At 44.3% G+C, this 20,094-nt stretch overlaps 1 protein-coding gene across 1 annotated transcript in view; it reads right to left on the bottom strand.

Annotated features, from left to right (window-relative positions):
• The window catches only part of apobec2a (apolipoprotein B mRNA editing enzyme, catalytic polypeptide-like 2a), a 31,149-nt gene extending 12,456 nt beyond the window's left edge, over nt 1–18,693 (bottom strand). Inside the window, exons 1-2 of the mRNA XM_041194849.1 lie at nt 18,473–18,693; nt 711–1,249 (exon numbers count right to left, since the gene is read on the bottom strand). Of these exons, the coding sequence (XP_041050783.1) occupies nt 715–1,249; nt 18,473–18,606 (669 nt within the window). The 5' untranslated portion in view covers nt 18,607–18,693 and the 3' untranslated portion in view covers nt 711–714. The remainder of the gene's footprint in view (nt 1–710; nt 1,250–18,472) is intronic.
• Between the last annotated feature and the right edge of the window lie 1,401 nt (nt 18,694–20,094).

The following is a 20,094-nucleotide window of genomic DNA, read 5'->3' as shown; positions in this document are numbered from 1 at the left end:
AATCTGTTATATTTTTGTCACAGTTTTATGTCAACTTTTAAATTTCTATGCCCATGTTTATGTAAACTCATCTTAACTAAACCCTCCACCAGTGGTTATGTTGTACCATCTCAGCATTTTGCAGTTCATCAGTTTGGATTACAGAGAGATACTATTCTCCTAAGTCCCCCACATTTTGTGATTTAGCTATAAATAACATAGAATCAATGTATGTAAGATAAAGACTTGTATAATTTTAAAATAGAGACTGAATTCAATGCACCCTATTGCAATTATCCCTCACCTCCTAATCCTATTTCACCTGAAGATGACACTTGATCTCGACACTGTATGCAATACCATAGAAAGCTGATAAGTATCAACAAAAAAATATTTAGACTTCCTATTTGTGGTACTGTTTTCCTGTTGTCATCGTTTAGTAATGCAACTGGGGCATTGGTAAGGCCTACAAGTAAACCTAAAGCGTGGCTAAGCCAAAGGCTCAGTCCCTCTATTCCAATGAATTGCAAATGTTGACACAATGGTACAAGAATCAATAAAAAATTAACCGACTAACAATGTTGACAACACCACTGTTACCTTTCCTTACCTTTTGTAAATCAATAAAAGCAAACAAGAGTGCCAGAGCAACAATGCACTGGGGAGAAATGAAGAGAAACATCAACAATGTGGCAACGCCCCAAATTTGGGAAAATGTCAGAATGCCTCACCTTTCTAGGCATGATGTAGAATTTCATTTAGTCTTCCTTCGTAAAATGTGCTGCTGTCTTGAAGGTCTTCCCAAGGTGCAAAAGCCTCTCCCTCGTTGTCGACATAGGTGTTCCAGCAGTAATTATACTCTGGAGACTTCATGATCCTCAATCGACAACCGGCCTCATGCAGCTGCCGCAGGCCCTGCTGGACCTCAGCCTCCTCCCACATGAATAAGCGGGCTATGAAGATGGTAAGTCGAACGTTGGGACACTTGCTCAGGTACTCAGCGATTTTGGAAGCACAGACTGCGCAAGGACTGGAGGACACGTACCAAATGATGGAGTAGCTCAGGCTGCCATCACACTCCATGAAGACATCTGTGAAAAAGACATTTTCTGCATGTGTGCTTGCATGCTCATCCTCCACGTATCCCTCCAACCTCTCACAATCTGTGCCCTTTTTCTCCACTGAATAGCATAAGAAGGTTTTGTTCCGTCCTGAAGAATATTCTACATTTTTGAACTGGAATTTGAAGAAAGGGGATGGCATGCGTTGTCTGGAAAAGAAAGAAGCCAATGTCATTGGACATAGAAATATTTTATTTTCTTGCTGTCTCGCCAATGCAGCGCTTATAAAAAGTATACTCTTAGGGACAAGAGGGGTGTTAATTTAAACAGCACTAATTTCTACTCTCATCACACATCTGTAAACAGAAAGGTATTTTTGATTCGCTTCCCCCTTTATAAGCGGTGGTATATTTCCCAACCCATCAATTTTGGTGTGATCCAATTTTCTATTAATAACCCAACAGCAAACTCAAGATAGGATGAACTCAAAGGGTAAGTTTATTTTCACACATTCAAAGATTAGGAGGGAGGGTCATAATGTTGAGTCCTTTGCATTCATACAATAAAAGAGGAATAGAAAAAAGAAAGATTTACAGTGCAGAGACCGCAGAAGAAAGAATAGGTGCTTCACATGGGTTCCAGAGTCCAGAATCAAAGTCCAATGAAGTATTCCTTCACAGAGCTCAGCTCAGTTGAAAAGCGATGCTATATAATTCACTTTTCCGGTGGACTTGACTTTACACAGTGAGATAGACACACAGAGATGAATCATTGTAGGCGATGGTACAGAAGCCCCAGCAGAAATAGTGTAGATGGGGCCAGGTATTCAAACCTGAGCAACAGCTGCTTTTCTGTGAAGCTATTTGTAAGGTGGTAAACAGCAGACTGAGCTTGCAGTTCCATAAGTCAACCTTATTGGTTTCACAAACTAGATGTCCATGTCACATGACTCACACCTCTCCACATTGTCTTTGACAAGGGATGTGTATCTCTCACGTTATGAGGCTAAGATCTCACCCTCTATATTTTTATGAAATATATATATCATCATGGCTAATTTCTAATATTTTAAAACAAGACAATGATCATTTAAAACGATTGAAGCCATGTCTGCCTGTGATCCTAAACAAAAGAGCTGTCGGGCAGTGTCATAGAGACTTGCACTTCATTCTCTCTGAAGAGAAGCTAATGACCCCTGTGGACTGCAGAGACCAAATTCAAGGAGAATTATACATAAGCCATTTACATTTCATAAGCCTAACCTGGCCAGCCAAAGCTGAATCATCTGCTAGGATAAAGGAACCTGCAGCTTCCTTTCAAATTCTTAATGGTTGGAACGTTAACCATCTCGGGAACCCAACCAAACCCATTGTCAAAGCCAGAGTGGGGAGGTGGGTGTCATGTGACTTAACCCTCACCAGCTGGGAGAACCAGATATGCTGTCTTGTACTGCATATCAATTTGCCATCTTCCATCCGCCAAGCAGCAGCACAGAAGAGGGGCTTTGTCGAGGTTTGAATGCCTGACCCCTCATCCATACTGTTTCTACTGGTACTTCTAAACTTCTATACTATCGCATACTAGATTAATTCATCTCTGCATGCCTATCTCATTGTGAAAGTCAACTCTATAGTAAAAGTGAATTATCCATCATCAGTTCAGCCTGCCGACCTCTGCACAGGAATTCACCACTGGATTTCGATTCTGTGCCCTGGACTCACGTAAAACAATAATTCTATTGAATTATTGTCTTAGTTGAGGAGTAGACTCCGGTTGGCCAACCTGAGTTATGAAATGTAGATGCCCTTTGTATAGCTCTGTTTGAATTTGGTCTTTTCAACCAACAGAGGGGTCGTTAGTGTCTCTTCAGAGACAACGAGGTGCAAGTTTCTTTGATGCTAATAAGTAGCTCTTTTTGTTTAAGGGTCACAGTCAGACATGGATTCAGCCATTTTAAAAGGTCTTTTAATTCTATATCAATGCACAGGGTGGGGCTATGTAGCGACATCCCATCCCGCATTTTGAGTGTGTGTGAATAAACTAACCCTCTAAGCTATTTTGAATTGCTGTGGGATTATTACTAGAAATTTAATTACACCAAAACTGAGGGGTTGGGAAATATGCTGCCACTTAAAAAATGGGAAATCAAAATCAAAATACCATTCTGTTTAAGACAAGTAGTGAGAGGAGACATCATGGCCGTTTAAATGAAACCCCCTCCTGTCCGTAACACTTGTCTGGGTCCCTGGGATTGTTAAATGTCCCAGCCATTAAGAATTGAAAGGAAGGCTGCGGGGCCCTTTGTCTTAGTTGAGGAGTAGACTCCGGTTGGCCAACCTGAGTTATGAAATGTAGATGCCCTTTGTATAGCTCTGTTTGAATTTGGTCTTTTCAACCAACAGAGGGGTCGTTAGTGTCTCTTCAAAGACAACGAGGTGCAAGTTTCTTTGATGCTAATAAGTAGCTCTTTTTGTTTAAGGGTCACAGTCAGACATGGATTCAGCCATTTTAAAAGGTCTTTGTCCAATATTAAATTTTTAGAAATAGTCATGATGATGTCTATATATTTTATAAAAATATACGGGGGTAAGATCTTAGTCCCCTCACAATACAATGGTCAGAAAAGCCCTTACAAAAAAAAGCAAGTTGCATCTGTACATACAGAAGGAGATATAAGGGCAGGTGATCAAAAGCTTGGTCAGAGGTAGGTTTAAGCAGCATTTTAAAAGGGAAGAAAGAGGCAGGGAGATTTGGGAAGAGAATTCCACAGGTTAGGGTTTAGGCAGCTAAAGGCATGGCTACCAATAAAGGAGAGATAAAAATTGTGAATGTGCAAGAGGCCAAAACTGGAGGAGCACAGAGGTCTCAGGGAGTTGTAGGACTGGAAGATGTTACAGAAATTGGTACAATGATAATATCACTACTCATAATTATTTACATCTAATATATCCCAAGTGACATCTGTTCTGACATCTAATTCTTGATCTAAGCTGTGTCAGCTTTATTCAGATGGGAGTACCTGACCTCTTAGTAAGAAAGTTGTGGGTTCAAGCTCCAATACTTGATTGCATAATCTAGACTGACACTCCAAAGTGAATGGCAAATGGTCAAGTGTTGCCCTCCAGATGAGAGGCTAAAAAGAAGGGCACAGACCTTTGTTCTGGTAATTCCTTGTGAATCTTGACTTGAATTTATGTAGTGCTTATCACATCTGCGAGAGAGAGTTTAGCGCACTTCGCAAAAATTGCTTTTAAAGTGTTTAATGACTGTTGTTATGTAGTGAATGAAAGAGTCAACTTACACATGGGGCCCCACAAAGAACATTAAGAGATGGTTATTGAAGGATGAAGCCTGATTAGGACCCTTACCTGAACAGACAGACATTGCCTCAGTTAAATATTTCACCTGAAGAATGGCACATCTGACAATGCAGCATTCCATTCGTATTACACTGAACCTATCTGGATTATGTGCTGAAGGACTAGATTAGGCTTCAACCGACAGTCTTCTGAACCCAAAACCAACTGTAGCAAAAGTATCTCCAACTGCACTGCAGATCTAGGTCTTGTGGCATGTTTCAAAGAAAAATCTGACAATTTTCACCCTCAAGCAACATGAAAACTGATTAATTAACCGTTATCTGATTACTAATTATGAGATATTGCTATGTATAGGATGGCTGTCAATAAAAATGTCTACATGACAGTAAGATGTTTCTTAGAGAACTGATAAAAGGTCTATATCAGTTAAGGTTTCTCATTTTCATTTTTGTAATTAAATATTCTCACAATATGTGGTCAGAGTGCCCATGCTGCATTTAACAATAATTAAATCAGCTTAAACAGAGAAGTCAGTTCTTGATAGATACTAAGAGCAATAAAACATAACTCTATAGTTGAAGGTGATTTTCCAATTTCAGGTGGCATGACCAAGATGTTTGAACTGTGCCCACTAATCCTACTCTCATCTGAAGCTCAAAACAAGTTTCTCTTTCCAATGTACCCCGCATCATACTGTCCCGTGAGGCCTGGGCTCATCATTCTGGATTTTCAGTAGTAACTCGATGAATGGAATTTCATTCTTATTTTTAACTGTCCTTATCTCAGCTGTGCTGGCAGGAGGAGACACCAGAGGATCAGTCATGATATCTTCCATCACCACATATCCACCAAAACTAGCACAGGGAAGGAAGGCAGGGTTAAAGGGGGAATCCAACTCTACTTTTCTCACACAAAAGGACCAGTTCAGAGAAACAAGACCTTTTCGGCACATTTGATCCTATCCTTTCAGAGTACCGGCCTCACTGACAGAGACCAAGGGTACAATGGACCCAGATTTGCACTAAGTGCAGTAGCGGGTTGGTGGAGGAGTAATAGACATTTTACCCACTGGCCACAATGGCACAATATCGCCCCATTACCGCCTCATTAATTATGCATTCCCTGGAAATATGCCGGATTGCTGGTGAGGCGGCCTCTGATTCGCCCACCCCGCCATCACCTCAGGCCTTCAGTAAACTGGGTGTCATACTTAAAGGCTGCCCCTGCCTAGAGCTAGCACTCTTCAAGGGATAGGAAGCTGCTGGGAGGAAACATGCTGCCCCAGATTTAGCGGCACCTCCCTCGAGCACCTACAGGGCACAGTGGAGGCCCACCGAGATGTTCTCTACCCCCACTCTAGGTAAAGACCAGCAAGCAAGATCACCAATCCAGCATGGGAGGCAGTGGCAGCGGTGGTCAGCACCAATGCCCTACAAAAGGCAACAGCCATCCAGTGCAGGAAGAGGATGAATGGTCTCATCCATTCCGCCAGGGTAAATCACTCTTCTCATCACTCTCAATTCACACACTCACAAACCCATCACACATCCACAGGGATCTCACACCTCAAGGGACAACACCACTAACTCTCAAACACACCCTCACATCTCCATCAGGCTGATATTCTCTGGAGTTTGTGTCTTCATCCCATCCATGGCTCCACTCACCACACAAACATTTCACACGGTGCCATGTGAAACTGCTCATGCTCTCTCCATCTGTTTTCATGTAGGAGAAACTGGATGACAACAGAAGGGAGAGGGCCCAGACCGGGGCTGGAGTGGCCCACCTTAGGCCCCTCACTCACTTTGAGGAATGTGCCATTGTGCCAAATGATGAGGCTGTGGACCATGCCTGCAGCGATGGTGAGGTTGGCAACGAGCTCACACATGAATACCCTGCACAACATCACCCCTCTCAATGCAACTGTGAGTGCTCTCCCTCCTGCTTTTGACTCTGCTCCTTGCACTAATTATCTCTACTTTGGTTCACGGGGAGCTCTGACAAGCGACTGACACCGTCAGCCAGCCAGTCCCTCAGCTCCACCCAGGTCCTCACCTCCAGCCAAGAGGACACCTCCAATGAAGAGCTGGAAGTAAGCAGCCTAGGAGACCCATCGCAGCGCTTCCCCACACCCTCTACCAACGCAGAGATACATACCTCGGTGGGACCTAGATCTAGAGCAGGCTCGGGTTCACAATCTGGTGGTCACCGCATAGGCACCTGTCCACAGCAGGAGGAGGCAGCGTCAGCCGACCTCCCTCACACTCAGAGGACTGATGGGGAAGAGACATCTATGAGGTCTGAGTCAGATGATGAGCCTCTGCATTTGGCCATCCAACTCATCGTGGAGAGTCAGCAGAAGGCCAGGGAACATCACACAGAGCTGCTAGAAGCCACCACAGAGTGACGTGCGAGTCAGAGGAGTGCGCCTGTCTGTTTTATGATGCAGTGGTGCCCACGTGTGTGCATATGGAGGTCTCCATGGGAATGATAGCAGATGCCATAGAGACCCTGGTCCAGCAGAATGCAGAGATGCGCGCAGACCTGCACTCCATCGCGGTAGCCATGGGTGAGTTCCTGCAGTGCCAACACGAGAGGGAAATGGGGCACCTCAACATCCGTCCCCGTGCTCCTTCCCCTCAAGGAGTCATGCTGGGGCCCTCGGGCACCCGAAGCGAGGAGGACTGGCAGCTGGACACCACAGGGCCATCCACTCAGTAATCTCAGAGGTTGTCCACTCCCTTGACTATCCTTTACCTGTGATCGCCTCAGCTTTGTCCCCTGTCACTGCAGCAGGAGCAGCTGGCCCAGAAACCATAAGACCATAAGACATAGGAGCAGAAATTAGGCCATTCGGCCCATCAGGTCTGCTCCGCCATTCAATCACGGCTGATAAGTTTCTCAACCCCATTCTCCTGCCTTCTCCCCATAACCTTTGATCCCCTTACCAATCAAGAACCTATCTATCTCGGTCTTAAATACACTCAATGACCTGGCCTCCACAGCCTTCTGTGGTAATGAATTCCATGGATTAACCACACTCTAGCTAAAGAAGTTTCTCCTCATCTCTGTTCTAAGAGGTCTTCCCTTTACTCTGAGGCTGTGCCCTCGGTCCTAGTCTTTCCTACTAATGGAAACATCTTCCCCACGTCCACTCTATCCAGGCTTTTCAGTATTCTGTAAGTTTCAATCAGATCCCCTCTCATCCTTCTAAACTCCATCGAGTATAGACCCAGAGTCCTCAAACATTCCTCATATGTTAAGCCTTTCATTCCTGGGATCATTCTCGTGAACCTCCTCTGGACCCTCTCCAGGACCAACACATCCTTCCTGAGATACGGGGCCCAAAATTGCTCACAATATTCTAAATGTGGTCTGACCAGAGCCTTATAAAGCCTCAGCAGCACATCCCTGTTTTTATATTCTAGTCCTCTAGAAATAAATGTCAACATTGCATTTGCCTTCCTAACTACTGACTCAACCTGCAAGTTAACCTTAAAAGAATCCTGGACTAGGACTCCCAAGTCCCTTTGCACGCCAGATCTCTGAATTCTCTCCCCATTTAGAAAATAGTCTATGCCTCTATTCTTCCTACCAAAGTGCATGACCTCACACTTCCCCACATTGTATTCCATCTGCCACTTCTTGGCCCATTCTCCTAACCTGTCCAAATCCTTCTGCAGCCTCCCCACCTCCTCAATACTATCTGTCCCTCCATCTATCTTTGTATCATCTGCAAACTTAGCCAGGATGCCCTCAGTTCCTTCATCTAGATCATTAATGTATAAAGTGAAAAGTTGTGGCCTCAACGCTGACCCCTGCGGAACTCCACTAGTCACTGGCCGCCATCCTGAGAAGGACCCCCTTATCCCCACTCTCTGCCTCCTGCCAGACAGCCAGTCTTCTATCCATGCTAGTAGCTTGCCTCTAACACCATGGGCTCTTACCTTACTGAGCAGCCTCCTGTGCAGCACCTTGTCAAAGGCCTTCTGGAAGTCCAAGTAGATAACATTCATTGGCTCTCCTTTGTCTAACCTACTCGTTACCTCCTCAAACAATTCTAACAGATTTGTCAGGCATGACCTCCCCTTGATGAAACCATGCTGACTTTGCCCAATTTTACCTTGCACTTCCAAGTATTCTGAAATCTCATCCTTAATATTGGACTCTAAAATCTTACCAACGACTGAGGTCAGGCTAATCGGCCTGTAATTTCCCATCTTTTGCTTCACTCCCTTCTTAAGCAGAGGGGTTACATTAGCGATTTTCCAGTCCTCTGGTACCCTCCCTGACTCCAGTGATTCCTGAAAGATCACCACTAACGCCTCCACTATCTCTTCAGCTATCTCCTTCAGAACTCTGGGGTGTAATCTATCTGGTCCAGGTGATTTATCCACTTTCAGACATTTCAGTTTTCCTAGCACCTTCTCCTTGGTAATGTCCACCATACTCACCTCTGCCCCCGACTCTCTTGAACTTTGGAGATGTCACTCGTGTCTTCCACCATGAAGACTGACACAAAGTACCTACTCAGTTCCTCCGCCATTTCTTTGTTCCCCACTACTACTTCTCCAGTGTCATTTTCCAGCGGCCCAATGTCCACTTTTGCCTCTCTCTTACCCTTTATATATCTAAAAAAACTCTTGCAATCTTCTTATATATTACTGGCTGATTTACCCTCATATTTAATCTTCTCCCTCCTTATTTCTTTTTTAGTTGTCCTCTGTTGGTCTTTGTAGGCTTCTCAATCCCTTGGTTTCCCACTGCTCTTTGCAGCATTGTATGCTTTCTCTTTAGCTTTTATGCTGTCCCTGACTTCCCTTGTCAGCCATGGTTGCCTCATCCTCCCTTTAGTATGCTTCTTCTTACTAGGGATGAATTTTTGCTATGTCTCCCAAATTACTCCCAGAAACTCCTGCCATTGCTGCTCCATTGTCTTTCCTGCTAGGCTCATCTCCCAGTTAATTCTGGCCAGCTCCTCCCTCATGCCTCTGTAGTTGCCTTTATTCAACTGTAATACTGTTACATCTGATTCCAGCTTTTTCCTCTCAAATTGCAGGGTAAATTCTATCATATTATGGTCACTTCCTTCTAAGAGTTCCTTCACCTTAAGCTCCCTTATCAAATCTGCCTCATTACACATCACTAAATCTAGAATTGCCTGTTCCCTAGTGGGCTCCACCACAAGCTGCTCCAAAAAGCCATCTTGTAGACACTCCACAAATTCCTTTTCTTGGGATCCACTACCAACCTGATTTTCCCAGTCTACCTGCATATTGAAATCCGCCATGATCACTGTAACCTTGCATTTCTTACACACCTTTTCTATCTCCTGGTGTATCTTGTGCCCCACATCCTGACTACTGTTCGGAGGCCTGAACATAACTTCCATTATGGTTTTTGAACCTTTGCAGTTGCTCAACTCTACCCACAGATTCTATATCATCTGACCCTACATCATTTCTTGCTATCGATTTAATTTCATTTCTTACTAACAAAGCAACCCCACCCCCTCTGCCAACCTGCCTATCTTTTCGATAGGATGTCTACCTTTGGATATTTAGCTCCCAGTCCTGATCCCCTTGCAGCCATGTCTCCATGATGCCCACCACATCATACCTGCCAATTTCAATCTGCACCACAAGCTGATTGACCTTATTTTGTACACTGCGTGCATTCAGATACAACACCTTCAGTCCTGTATTTCCCATCCCCTTTCTCATTGTCGTCCCTTTATCTGATGTGCTTGAAGTTAGATTCCTAGCCCTTTCCAAACACTCTGTCTTATTTTGTGTTCTAGAGACTTTAATAGCCTCTCCTGGGCTCTCCTTTCTTTTCAGTTTTTTCATAATTTTCCATGAAGTTGAATTCACTCCCCCACATGCTAACCTGCTGCTTTGTTTCCCATTAGTCATACTTATTGGGGTTTTACCCTTCCCTCCCACCCCCCCCACTTTTTAGTTTAAAGTCCTGTTGACCACCCTATTTACCCTTTTCGCTAGAACGTTGGTCCCAGATTGGTTCAGGTGAAGACCGTCCCAACTGTACAGATCCCTCCTGTTCCGATACTGATGCCAGTGCCCCACAAAATGGAACCCCTCTTTTCCGCACCACTCCTTTAGCCACATGTTTACTTCCCTTATTCTCGCATCCCTATGCCAATTTGCACATGGCTCGGGTAGTAATCCGGAGATTATAACCCTTGAGGACCTGTTCTTTTAGTTCCTACTTCCTGATAATCCCCAAACAGGTCCTCTTTCCTAGTCTTACCTATGTTATTTGTCCCGATGTGGACAACAACAACTGGATCCTCCCCCTCCCTCTCCAATATCCTTTCAAGCCGGTCAGAGATGTCCCTCACCCTGGCACCGGGCAGGCAACATACCATGCAGGACTCTCGATCCTGCTTACAAAGGAAGCTATCAATTCCCCTAATTATAGAATCCCCTACAACTACCACTTGTCTTTTTGCTCCCCCCTCTTGAATGGCCTCCTGTGCCACGGTGCCGTGGTCAGCTGGCTCATCCTCCCTACAGCCCTCTTCCTCATCCAAACAGGGAGCAAGTACCTCGTACCTGTTGGACAAAGTCAAGAGCTGAGGCTCCTCTGTTCCTGAACACAGGATCCCTCTACTTGCCTCACTTGCAGTCACACCCTGCTGACCCTGACCACTGACCAGACTTGAGGTACTTAATCTACCGGGTGTGACCGCCTCCTGATACAAAGCGTCCAGGTAACTCTCCCCCTCCCAGATGTGCCGCAGTGTCCGGAGCTCAGACTCCAGCTCATCAATTCTGAGCCGGAGTTCCTCCAGCAACCAACACTTGCTGCAGATGTGGTCACTGCGGCTTACAATGGGATCAGCCAGCTCCCACATCATACAGCTAAAGCACATCACCTGCCCAGCCATCTCTACTTAGATAATTAATTTATTAATTAGCTTTGCAGTGTTTTTTTTCATATTTGGTGCAGATTTCCTACCAACCAATCAGGTCACAGCTTTCCTGTGACGTCACTTTGTCAGTTTTGGCTTCAGTTATTCTGTGCCCTGAGGTCACTGCTCCGGTGCTCCTCCTCTGAGTCTGCTCCCTGGAGACAAGGCCACGAATCCCCGAGGTAAGCTAGATTTATACTCAGCGCTCCAGTGCTCCTCCCTCCGAGTCTGCTCCCAGGATTTACTCACCAATCAGCTGCTTTTTCTTTAAAATCCATTTTCAGAAGTGTCCCTCGCAGTTCTGGTGCACTCCTGAAGGCACTGCCTCTTCCTCTCTTTTTTTTTTAGGTTTGAGGAGGCGGGAGGGATAGAAACACTACAGCAATGTAATGTTTGGGGCTATTCCGTTCTTTGACAGTGGATCCTCCTCAATTCCCTCCTGAGTCACGGTGGCTGCGATGACTTCTCCCAGAATGCTTCAGTCACTTCTCACCAGCGCCCTCTGTTGGATGCCCTTCCTCCTGTTGAGTACAAGAGTCCTTCTCCTTGATTCCCTCCTGAGTTGCAGTGGCTGCGATGACTTCTCCCAGAATGCTTCAGTCACTTCTCACCAGCGCCCTCTGTTGGATGGCAGGAGGGCAGCCAAAGCAAGCCAGGGCCCTCAAGGCCTCAGCTCTCCAGAGGATACACGCCAAAGTCATTAGAAGCAACAGGGCCAACCATTGCACAGGCTGTCTCCACCCCTGTTGCAGATGTCAGGGCAGCACCTAGAAAAAATGGTAAGCCTAGAAAAGTTAAGCATTTCTGATCACAAAGTGGTTACACGGGTGAACACATTTTGTCACTTTATAATCTGAAAATATATTCACTTTCACTGAATAATGTAATGCTGGCTTTCAGCTTCATTGACAGGCTTCGCGAATCCTCTTCCTGCACCTCCCCACTGGTAGCTCAGTTGCACACAGCCGGACAATGTGAGATTCTGGAGGGAGAAGTGTGTGTGTGTATGGCAGGGCCTTTCGGAGCCTCGTACAAACATTCTCCCACACAATCAGGTCCTTCTTCTATCACACTCATCTCAATAGCCTGAGCATTTTCAGTGCTGCCTGCTGGGGTTCACTTTCAGTTGTCTATCTGAGCTGACCTGCATTTCTACCCACCCACTGACCACACTCCCAAGCAGCACCTGTGACCTTCCAACACGAGGCTCCGCTCACTTTCGGCTTTAGAATCATGGTGGTTGTTAAGTATTTCTTCAGATCCCCAGTCCTTTCCCCTCCCCAAGTCACCCATGTCCTTTCCGCCATCAGCTTTGACCCCGCCCCCAGCATCACCTTTCGCCTCCCCATGGTCACCTACCGACCAGAACTCTTTTCTTTCCGGGATGTCCTGGTGAATGCATACGTTCCTTGTCTTCCCGAGTATCCCGTCCCCATCCACATTGACCTCCCCGAGCTCCTCCTTCCCACCCCCAGGGTCCGTGTCTGGCTCCAAGTCCCCACCAACCACCCTACTTCTACTACTGCTACTGTTGCCCACCCACCCTACAGCTCACTCTGCCCTCTCTCATACACATAACTCTCTCCTACTACATCCATCCTCACTTCGTTCCCCAGGAGGCAGTTATCGACTCCAGGGACCTGTTCCTTGCATGCTCACCTGGGCATTCCCCCACCCCACCTTACTCCTTCCTCCACATTTACTCCATCCTCCTCCTTGGACTTCTTCCTCCCCCTCGACTCCTTGCCCCCTACCAGACTCCTTCCCTCCTCCAAACTCCCCCATCCCCCAAACTCCTTCCTCCCTCTGAACTATTTCTCTTACACCTCCCTCCCCCTTACACCTACCTCCTCAGTTGCTACATTCTCACCAATTACACCCTCCTCCCCGTACTGTCTTCCCCTCCCAATCTCACTGCCCCCCGACACCATCGCTCCCCTCTTCCCTACCTTAGCCCCCTGACACCATCATTTGCCCCCTTCCAACCTCACCCCCAATCACCACCTCTCCCAGTGTACCTTACTCTCCCACTCACAGCTGGACCTTCCTCTCCACCACCTCAATGATCATCCATAGCAGACCATGGCTATGACACTGATGCCCCGGAACAGACCCCAGACATCAACAGAAGGAGACATTTCACCTTCTGTGACCTGCTTTGCGGCAGAGCTAAGTCCATTAAATTCCACCCAGCATGCAAGGCACGTGTTCCTCCAGGTTCCGGTAGCTGTAGGGTGGTGGGATGGAGGCTGATCGGGTGCCCTTTAAATATGATGCCTGGACCTTCGACCCCATGAGGTAAAGGCAGGAGGGTGACTTCCTGACCATCCTTGCCACAAGATTCATCATGCTCCTCACGATACATTAGAAATGAGCTGACCACCATAAGATTGTGCATGGTCAACTGCCCCGCACCACCCAGCAGAAAACACTCCGACTTCCACTCCCACCCCCGAACTTAGACTTCAAAACAAAAGGTTCCGGTCACTGAAACTTACAGCACAGAAAGAAGCCATTCAGCTCATTGTGCCTGTGCTCACTCTTTGACAGAGCAGTCTTGCCTCATCCCATATCACTCGGTTTTTGTTTACAGCCCTTTAAGTTCCTCAACCTTAAGTACCTGTTCAAATCCCTTCTAACATTATTTATGGAATCAGCTTTTTGGGTAGAGTGTTCCAAATCCCATCACTTCTGAGTGGAATATTTTTTCCTCATCTCTCCTCTCGAATCATTTGTCTAGATATTTTGCTAATGATTTTGAATCTATGGCACCTGCTTATCAACCCACTTGCCAGAGTGAATAGTTTTTCTCTACCTACTTGATCAAAATCTTTCATCATCTTGAAAAACTACATCAGGTCACCTCTTAACCTTTTTTGTTTCAAAGAGAACAGTTTCTAACCTCTTTTCAACTTCCCTGGTAACATCTTCATAAACTTCCTGTGTATGCCTCCTAAGGTCTTTGCATTGTTCCTCAAGTGTGGTGCCCAGAATTGTCCACAATATTCAAGTGATTTAGAAAGTTCTAGCATTCTTATATTCCTCTATAAACCCAAGTAACTCATATGTTTTATGTAATTACTTTATCAATTTGCCCTGCCATCTTTAAGAATTTGTGTGTATGAACACCAAAGTCTCTCTGCTCATCTGTACTTTGCACAATTATGTCATTTATTGTGCACTATTATTCCATATTAGACCTTGCAATGTGTATCACTTCACACTTCTCTGCCTTGGACTTCATCTGCCCATTTCACCATCCTATCTATATCATCCTGAAGTCTACAACTATTCTCATCATTACCTACTACTTTGCCAAGTTTTGTTTCATCTGCAAACCTTATAATGTTGCTCCCTACACATGAGCATAGATTCTTTATCAAACTTGAAACAGAGTAATGGACACAAAACTGATCCTTGGGGACCACCACCGTGAGTCACCGCCCAGTCTGAAAAAAATCCGTCCACTACAACCCTCTGCTTCCTGTCACTAAGCCAGGTCTGCATTCATACCCTCACTTTCCCCTTTGTTCCATGGGCTTCCCTGAATCTATTGTCCTGGCCAAAAGACAGAAATATATATATATAACTACGCCAACCTGGCTACTTTATAAAAGTATTATCTTTATTTTAAAAATGGACAAGGCTTTCCCCCGTCAAGCCATGACTCATACCAGAGGAATTTCTAACCTTCAGAAACTAACACGGACCTCATTATCTTTAAAGAGGTGCTAATTCCCCCGGTGACAGTTGACATCAAATTCCAAAGGAATGCACCAACCCCATTTACATTTCTAAGGCCCAGCTCTGGCCAATGGAGATGGTATATTTGCAAAGGACAAATGGGACTCTGACTCCTCTATTAAACAGCTCAAGATTCCAGACCTGGGAAAATACATCCTTTGTCCAACACTGAGGAGAAGAAGTGGGGGGTATGTCACACGACCACACCCCCCCTCCCCGCCAAGCTGCTAAAATAGTGTGGAACTGAACCCAGGCAGTCTACCATGTTATCATAGATAGAGAGCTGTCCAGGTAAAGTGCCTGGCCCTCATCTACACTGTGAACTACTGAAACATTGGAACTTCTGTACCTATATCTTCAAGACTAATTCACCTCTATGCGCCTTCTCCCATCATGGAAGTCCTCATTTCTAGAAAGTCACATCACCCTGCAATACTTTCAGCCTGCTAACCTCTGAAGGACTTTTTAATCTGGACTCACATGAAACCATAACTCTTATTTTTATGGTGGTCTTGCCCTGAATCCCTTTTTTTCCCTTATTTATCCTTTATTGTTTGAATGCAACAGGGGCAGACGTTGCAAAATTCCTTCCCGTGTTTTGTGTGTGTGTAAAAATAAACCAACCCTCTTGTTTTAACCTTATCTCGAGTTTGCTATGGGGTTATTAATAGAGGATTGGATCACTCCAAACTGAAAGGTTGGGGAAAACACACCATCACTTGTAAAGGGGAAATCAGAAATCAAAAACACCTTTCTGTTTACGGACAGGTAGTGAGAGGAGAAATCAGGGCTGTTTAAATTAATCCCCCTCCTGTCCATAACACTATTGATGGTTTCCAATTACTTCCCCACCACCAATGTTGGACTGACTGATCTGTAGTCTCTGAGTATATCCTTCTGCCCTTTCTTTAATCGTGCTATAACATTAGCCAACCCTAGTCCTTCGGCACTACTCTTGAATCCAATAAGAATTGAAAGATTATGACCATTGCTTCTGCTATTTATATCTTTTTGCTTCTTTTAGCAATCTAGGGTGCATTTTATCTAGACCAATTTTCAATAATGCTAATAGTTTTTAGTATATACTCTATCTATTACTATCTTGTCCATAACTCCTCTTTTAGTGTCACCTTTATATCATCTGCTTCCTGTGTGAAAATAGTTTCAAAATAATCAGTGGGTAATAGGCTGCCTTTTGCTTTGATGCTTTATCAAATTGAAAGAAGGATCATCAGCTGAAGACAGACCAACTAAATGGGAGAAAAAAGTGGCTACGGAATGAGTAGGAACACCGAGTCAGTCTGCAGCAATACTGGAATTCACAGTATTCACATTTCACAGTGTAATGCACAACTGGGGCCATTCTTGAGTAACAGATTAAAAAGGCCAAAATAGCTCCATATTTGTAAGAAAATCATAACCTGGGATTATAGTAACCTTGAATCTTAAACGTAAGTTCCCACTGACCTATATTTAGTCTCTTTGGACTGATTTGGAAAAATCTGAGATTGGACAAAATCTGTTTGCTTTTATAATAGGAAGGTTATTCACTAATGCATTGGAAAAGTCATTGGTTACAGCACAGAACTCCATGGGGCAGATTTTACCCTGGCGGGATTTTATGGTCCCACCGACGTCAATGTACTTTTGAATGGCTTGTCACATTTTACAGCCTCAATCCCCCGCCCTGACGGGGCAGTAAACTTTCGCCCCATGTTTGCTTCACAACTTATAAATTAGCTCTTTTATTATCAGTTACTCAGCCTTCTTCAATCATCAGCTAAACAAGGTTTATACAGTAACTCACCAACCATTCTACCTTATTATAAACAATGAAATAATCCTATTTAAAAAGGATCATAAGTTCATTAAATGTTTATCAGTGGAACACTGTCTATTAATATATTCACTACACTCTGCAAATTCACAGTTCCTCCAGCTGCATCACTGCATTCTTGGCTATCTTCAGCCTGTACCTCTACCTATAAGTAGTTGGGCTCTATCCCTGGTTCAGCAAATTAAAGGAGGCAATAAACCAGATAAATAATGGAGGAAGAATGGTTGAATAGATGTGAATCAGGGATTCTTAGTATGAGAGGTTTATTGGAATATCTGAACCCACATGAACTCCTAAACATAAAATGGGGAGCCTTGCGCAAAAAGGTTCCGGGTCAGAGAAAGGGCTGCTCAATGGTAGTGCTGATTCTCTGACCTGTGTTTCCTTCAAGCAAGCCTGGGATCACTGAAATTCTCCTACAGTATATGTACCTATTGTATATATTGCATAACACATGGGTGTTATCCTCCAGAACGCCAAGTAAAGAAGGATGGAACTGGAGTCAATCTTTATACTTTTATAAGCATTTATTAACAGTTACTCATTACAAACATGCACCTCCTCACCCAATAAACTACAGTTTCAGTCATTTCCTATATATAGGAGCACAATATGAATCTGCAGTTAATGCCCACTGCCTGCATATATTTAACTACAATTAATAGACAATTAACAACAGCTAGCTTTCAGAAAGAATTTTATATATATACTTAATATTACAATGTATATAGAAAGGAGTTTTGTATCTATATAGCACCATACCACATCTCTCATCCCATAGTGCTTCAGATAGAATTAACTATTTTGTAGGAAACATATTCAGATCTATATTTCATACAATATATAGGTACAAATCCATTTTCATTTTTGAAAACCTACAATACTTGCACATTCCTACATACTTATCCGACACAATAACTGAGGGTCACTTTTCCTTATTATTTGTTCCTCTGACAAGTCTCACCTGCTGGCAGCTCCTGCCAGAACACTCCAGGTGTGTTGCCCATCATGGACTGGCCAATTCTGGGTACATGCCCAAAATCTCCTGATATGAGCTTCTGGCAGGTGCGGCACTGTGACAGGTGAGTGCATTTGTAAAACCAGCCCAATACCGTACTTGTAACACCTGTTCAGAAACTCCAACACACAGGCTTATAAATCCAAAGATAACTGTTGGTGATATTAATGAACAAATACTGCATGCAGGTCTTAGTCTGATTATTGTAACTAGATTAATACCTGCATTGAAACAGCAAGCAAATAAATCCCAGTGGGATGTTTAGAAAACACGTTAACTAATATCACTTAAAAATGGTGCATACCAGTGCTTTTAACTTGGGTTCCAGTTTAAATTCAATGAATCACATTCTTTCTGGCCAAGATATTTCTTATCGTGCTTGTCAAAATTAAACCATGTCTGGCACTTCTATACCTATGGTAAGGGCTCTTTCTATTTAATACATTAGTATGATAGATAGCTCTGGTCATTATGTTTTACTCCAAGGTGAAACATGTTTAACAATAGTTTGTCAAATTCCTAACGTTTCCTTCTTTCCTGAAATGGCATCACTGTATAGAGAGGTTCAACACTCACCCTGTAATTGTTTCAAAAGGCCCCAGGTCAGGGAGTTCTACATTCTCTGTGTCAGCCTCTCCATCTGTTCCGCCTTCTACATTTTTTTCATTATCAACTTGCTTGTCCTTTTCTTTGGTCTGCTTCTCGGCCATTGTGGACAGACACCCGACAGATCAGTACAACGTGATCAGGCTGAAGGCAGCTCTGTACTGAGCAAGTGAGAAGTCCCTGTCATATTAATGCCTCACACACTAAATAAGGGAGTGAAGAAGGAGGAGAGGTCTTCCAGCCCAAAATAAACTGCAATCAAGCCATCGTCGCCAGTTCTGTCAGTCACAGGCAGCTTTCCCTGATCCACACATTTTTCCAACTGGATTCAATGTTTTCTTTCCAACACATTTCTTCCTACCCATCATCTTTTGCTTTTTTTTTAGCCTTTGAATATTCTGCCAAAAAATAAAACAAAATGTGGCTGCTGTTCAAGTTAGCTTCATAATAAATTTCTGCTTCTTAAAAGAATGATTTTCCTTACAATAATTCATTCCTTTAATTTGATTCTGTGTGAGGTACAAGTCCATGAGTTGCAGTTGGCACCTTGCCCAGGTGACTGTTCTTCATATGCAAGCTTTGGCGATAAGGGTGCATAAGCTATTATGCTGCTGAGGCTTTATAAGGCTCTGGTCAGACCACATTTAGAAATTTGTGAGCAATTTTGGGCCCTGTATCTCAGGAAGGATGTGCTGGCCCTGGAGAGGGTCCAGAGGAGGTTCACGAGAATGATCCCAGGAATGAAAGGCTTAATATATGAGGAACGTTTGAGGACTCTGGGTCTATACTCGATGGAGTTTAGAAGGATGAGGGGGGATCTGATTGAAACTTACAGAATACTGAAAGGCCTGGATTGAGTGGACGTGGTGAAGATGTTTCCATTAGTAGGAGAGACTAGGACCGAGGGCACAGCCTCAGAGTAAAGGGAAGACCTTTTAGAAAAGAGATGAGGAGAAACTTCTTTAACCAGAGGGTGGTGAATCCTTGGAATTCATTGCCACAGAAGGCTGTGGAGGCCAGATCATTGAATGTATTTAAGACCAAGATAGATAGGTTCTTGATTGGTAAGGCGATCAAAGGTTACGGGGAGAAGGCGGGAGAATGGGATTGAGAAACTTATCAGCCATGATTGAATGGCGGAGCAGACTCGATGGGCCGAATGGCCTAATTTCTGCTTCTATGTCTTATGGTCTTATCACAGAAGGCATCACTGTCCTCTGCCAGATCCTGCCCTTACTCAATTTCCATGTGCTCTCTGGAAAGAGTTTCTGGATAGTACTCAGGAGCAGGAACCCTGGTTGGCATTTTCCTCTCTTTAGTATAGATGCTGAGGCCAATTTGAAGCACCCGAACCCATTCCAATTGACAATCTTTCTCTTGTTTTGTTTATCAACACTGAGCCTAAGGCGTCCTAATGTCACTCGCATGTGTCATGTCCCACCACTTTCCCCCTCCCCATTCTTTCACTATATGTCACCTTAAAGCATTTTATTGACACAGGCTGAGCTTTTTCAAGTTTCAAAAGTTCTGGTGAGAGTCAGAACAAAGCCTTAAAATTAGAGCTAGACCGTTCAGGAGTGGTTTCAGCAAGG

The sequence above is a fragment of the Carcharodon carcharias genome, chromosome 9 (assembly GCF_017639515.1).
Source record: "Carcharodon carcharias isolate sCarCar2 chromosome 9, sCarCar2.pri, whole genome shotgun sequence".
NCBI lineage: Eukaryota > Metazoa > Chordata > Chondrichthyes > Lamniformes > Lamnidae > Carcharodon > Carcharodon carcharias.
This window is presented reverse-complemented; position numbering and strand designations above follow the sequence as displayed.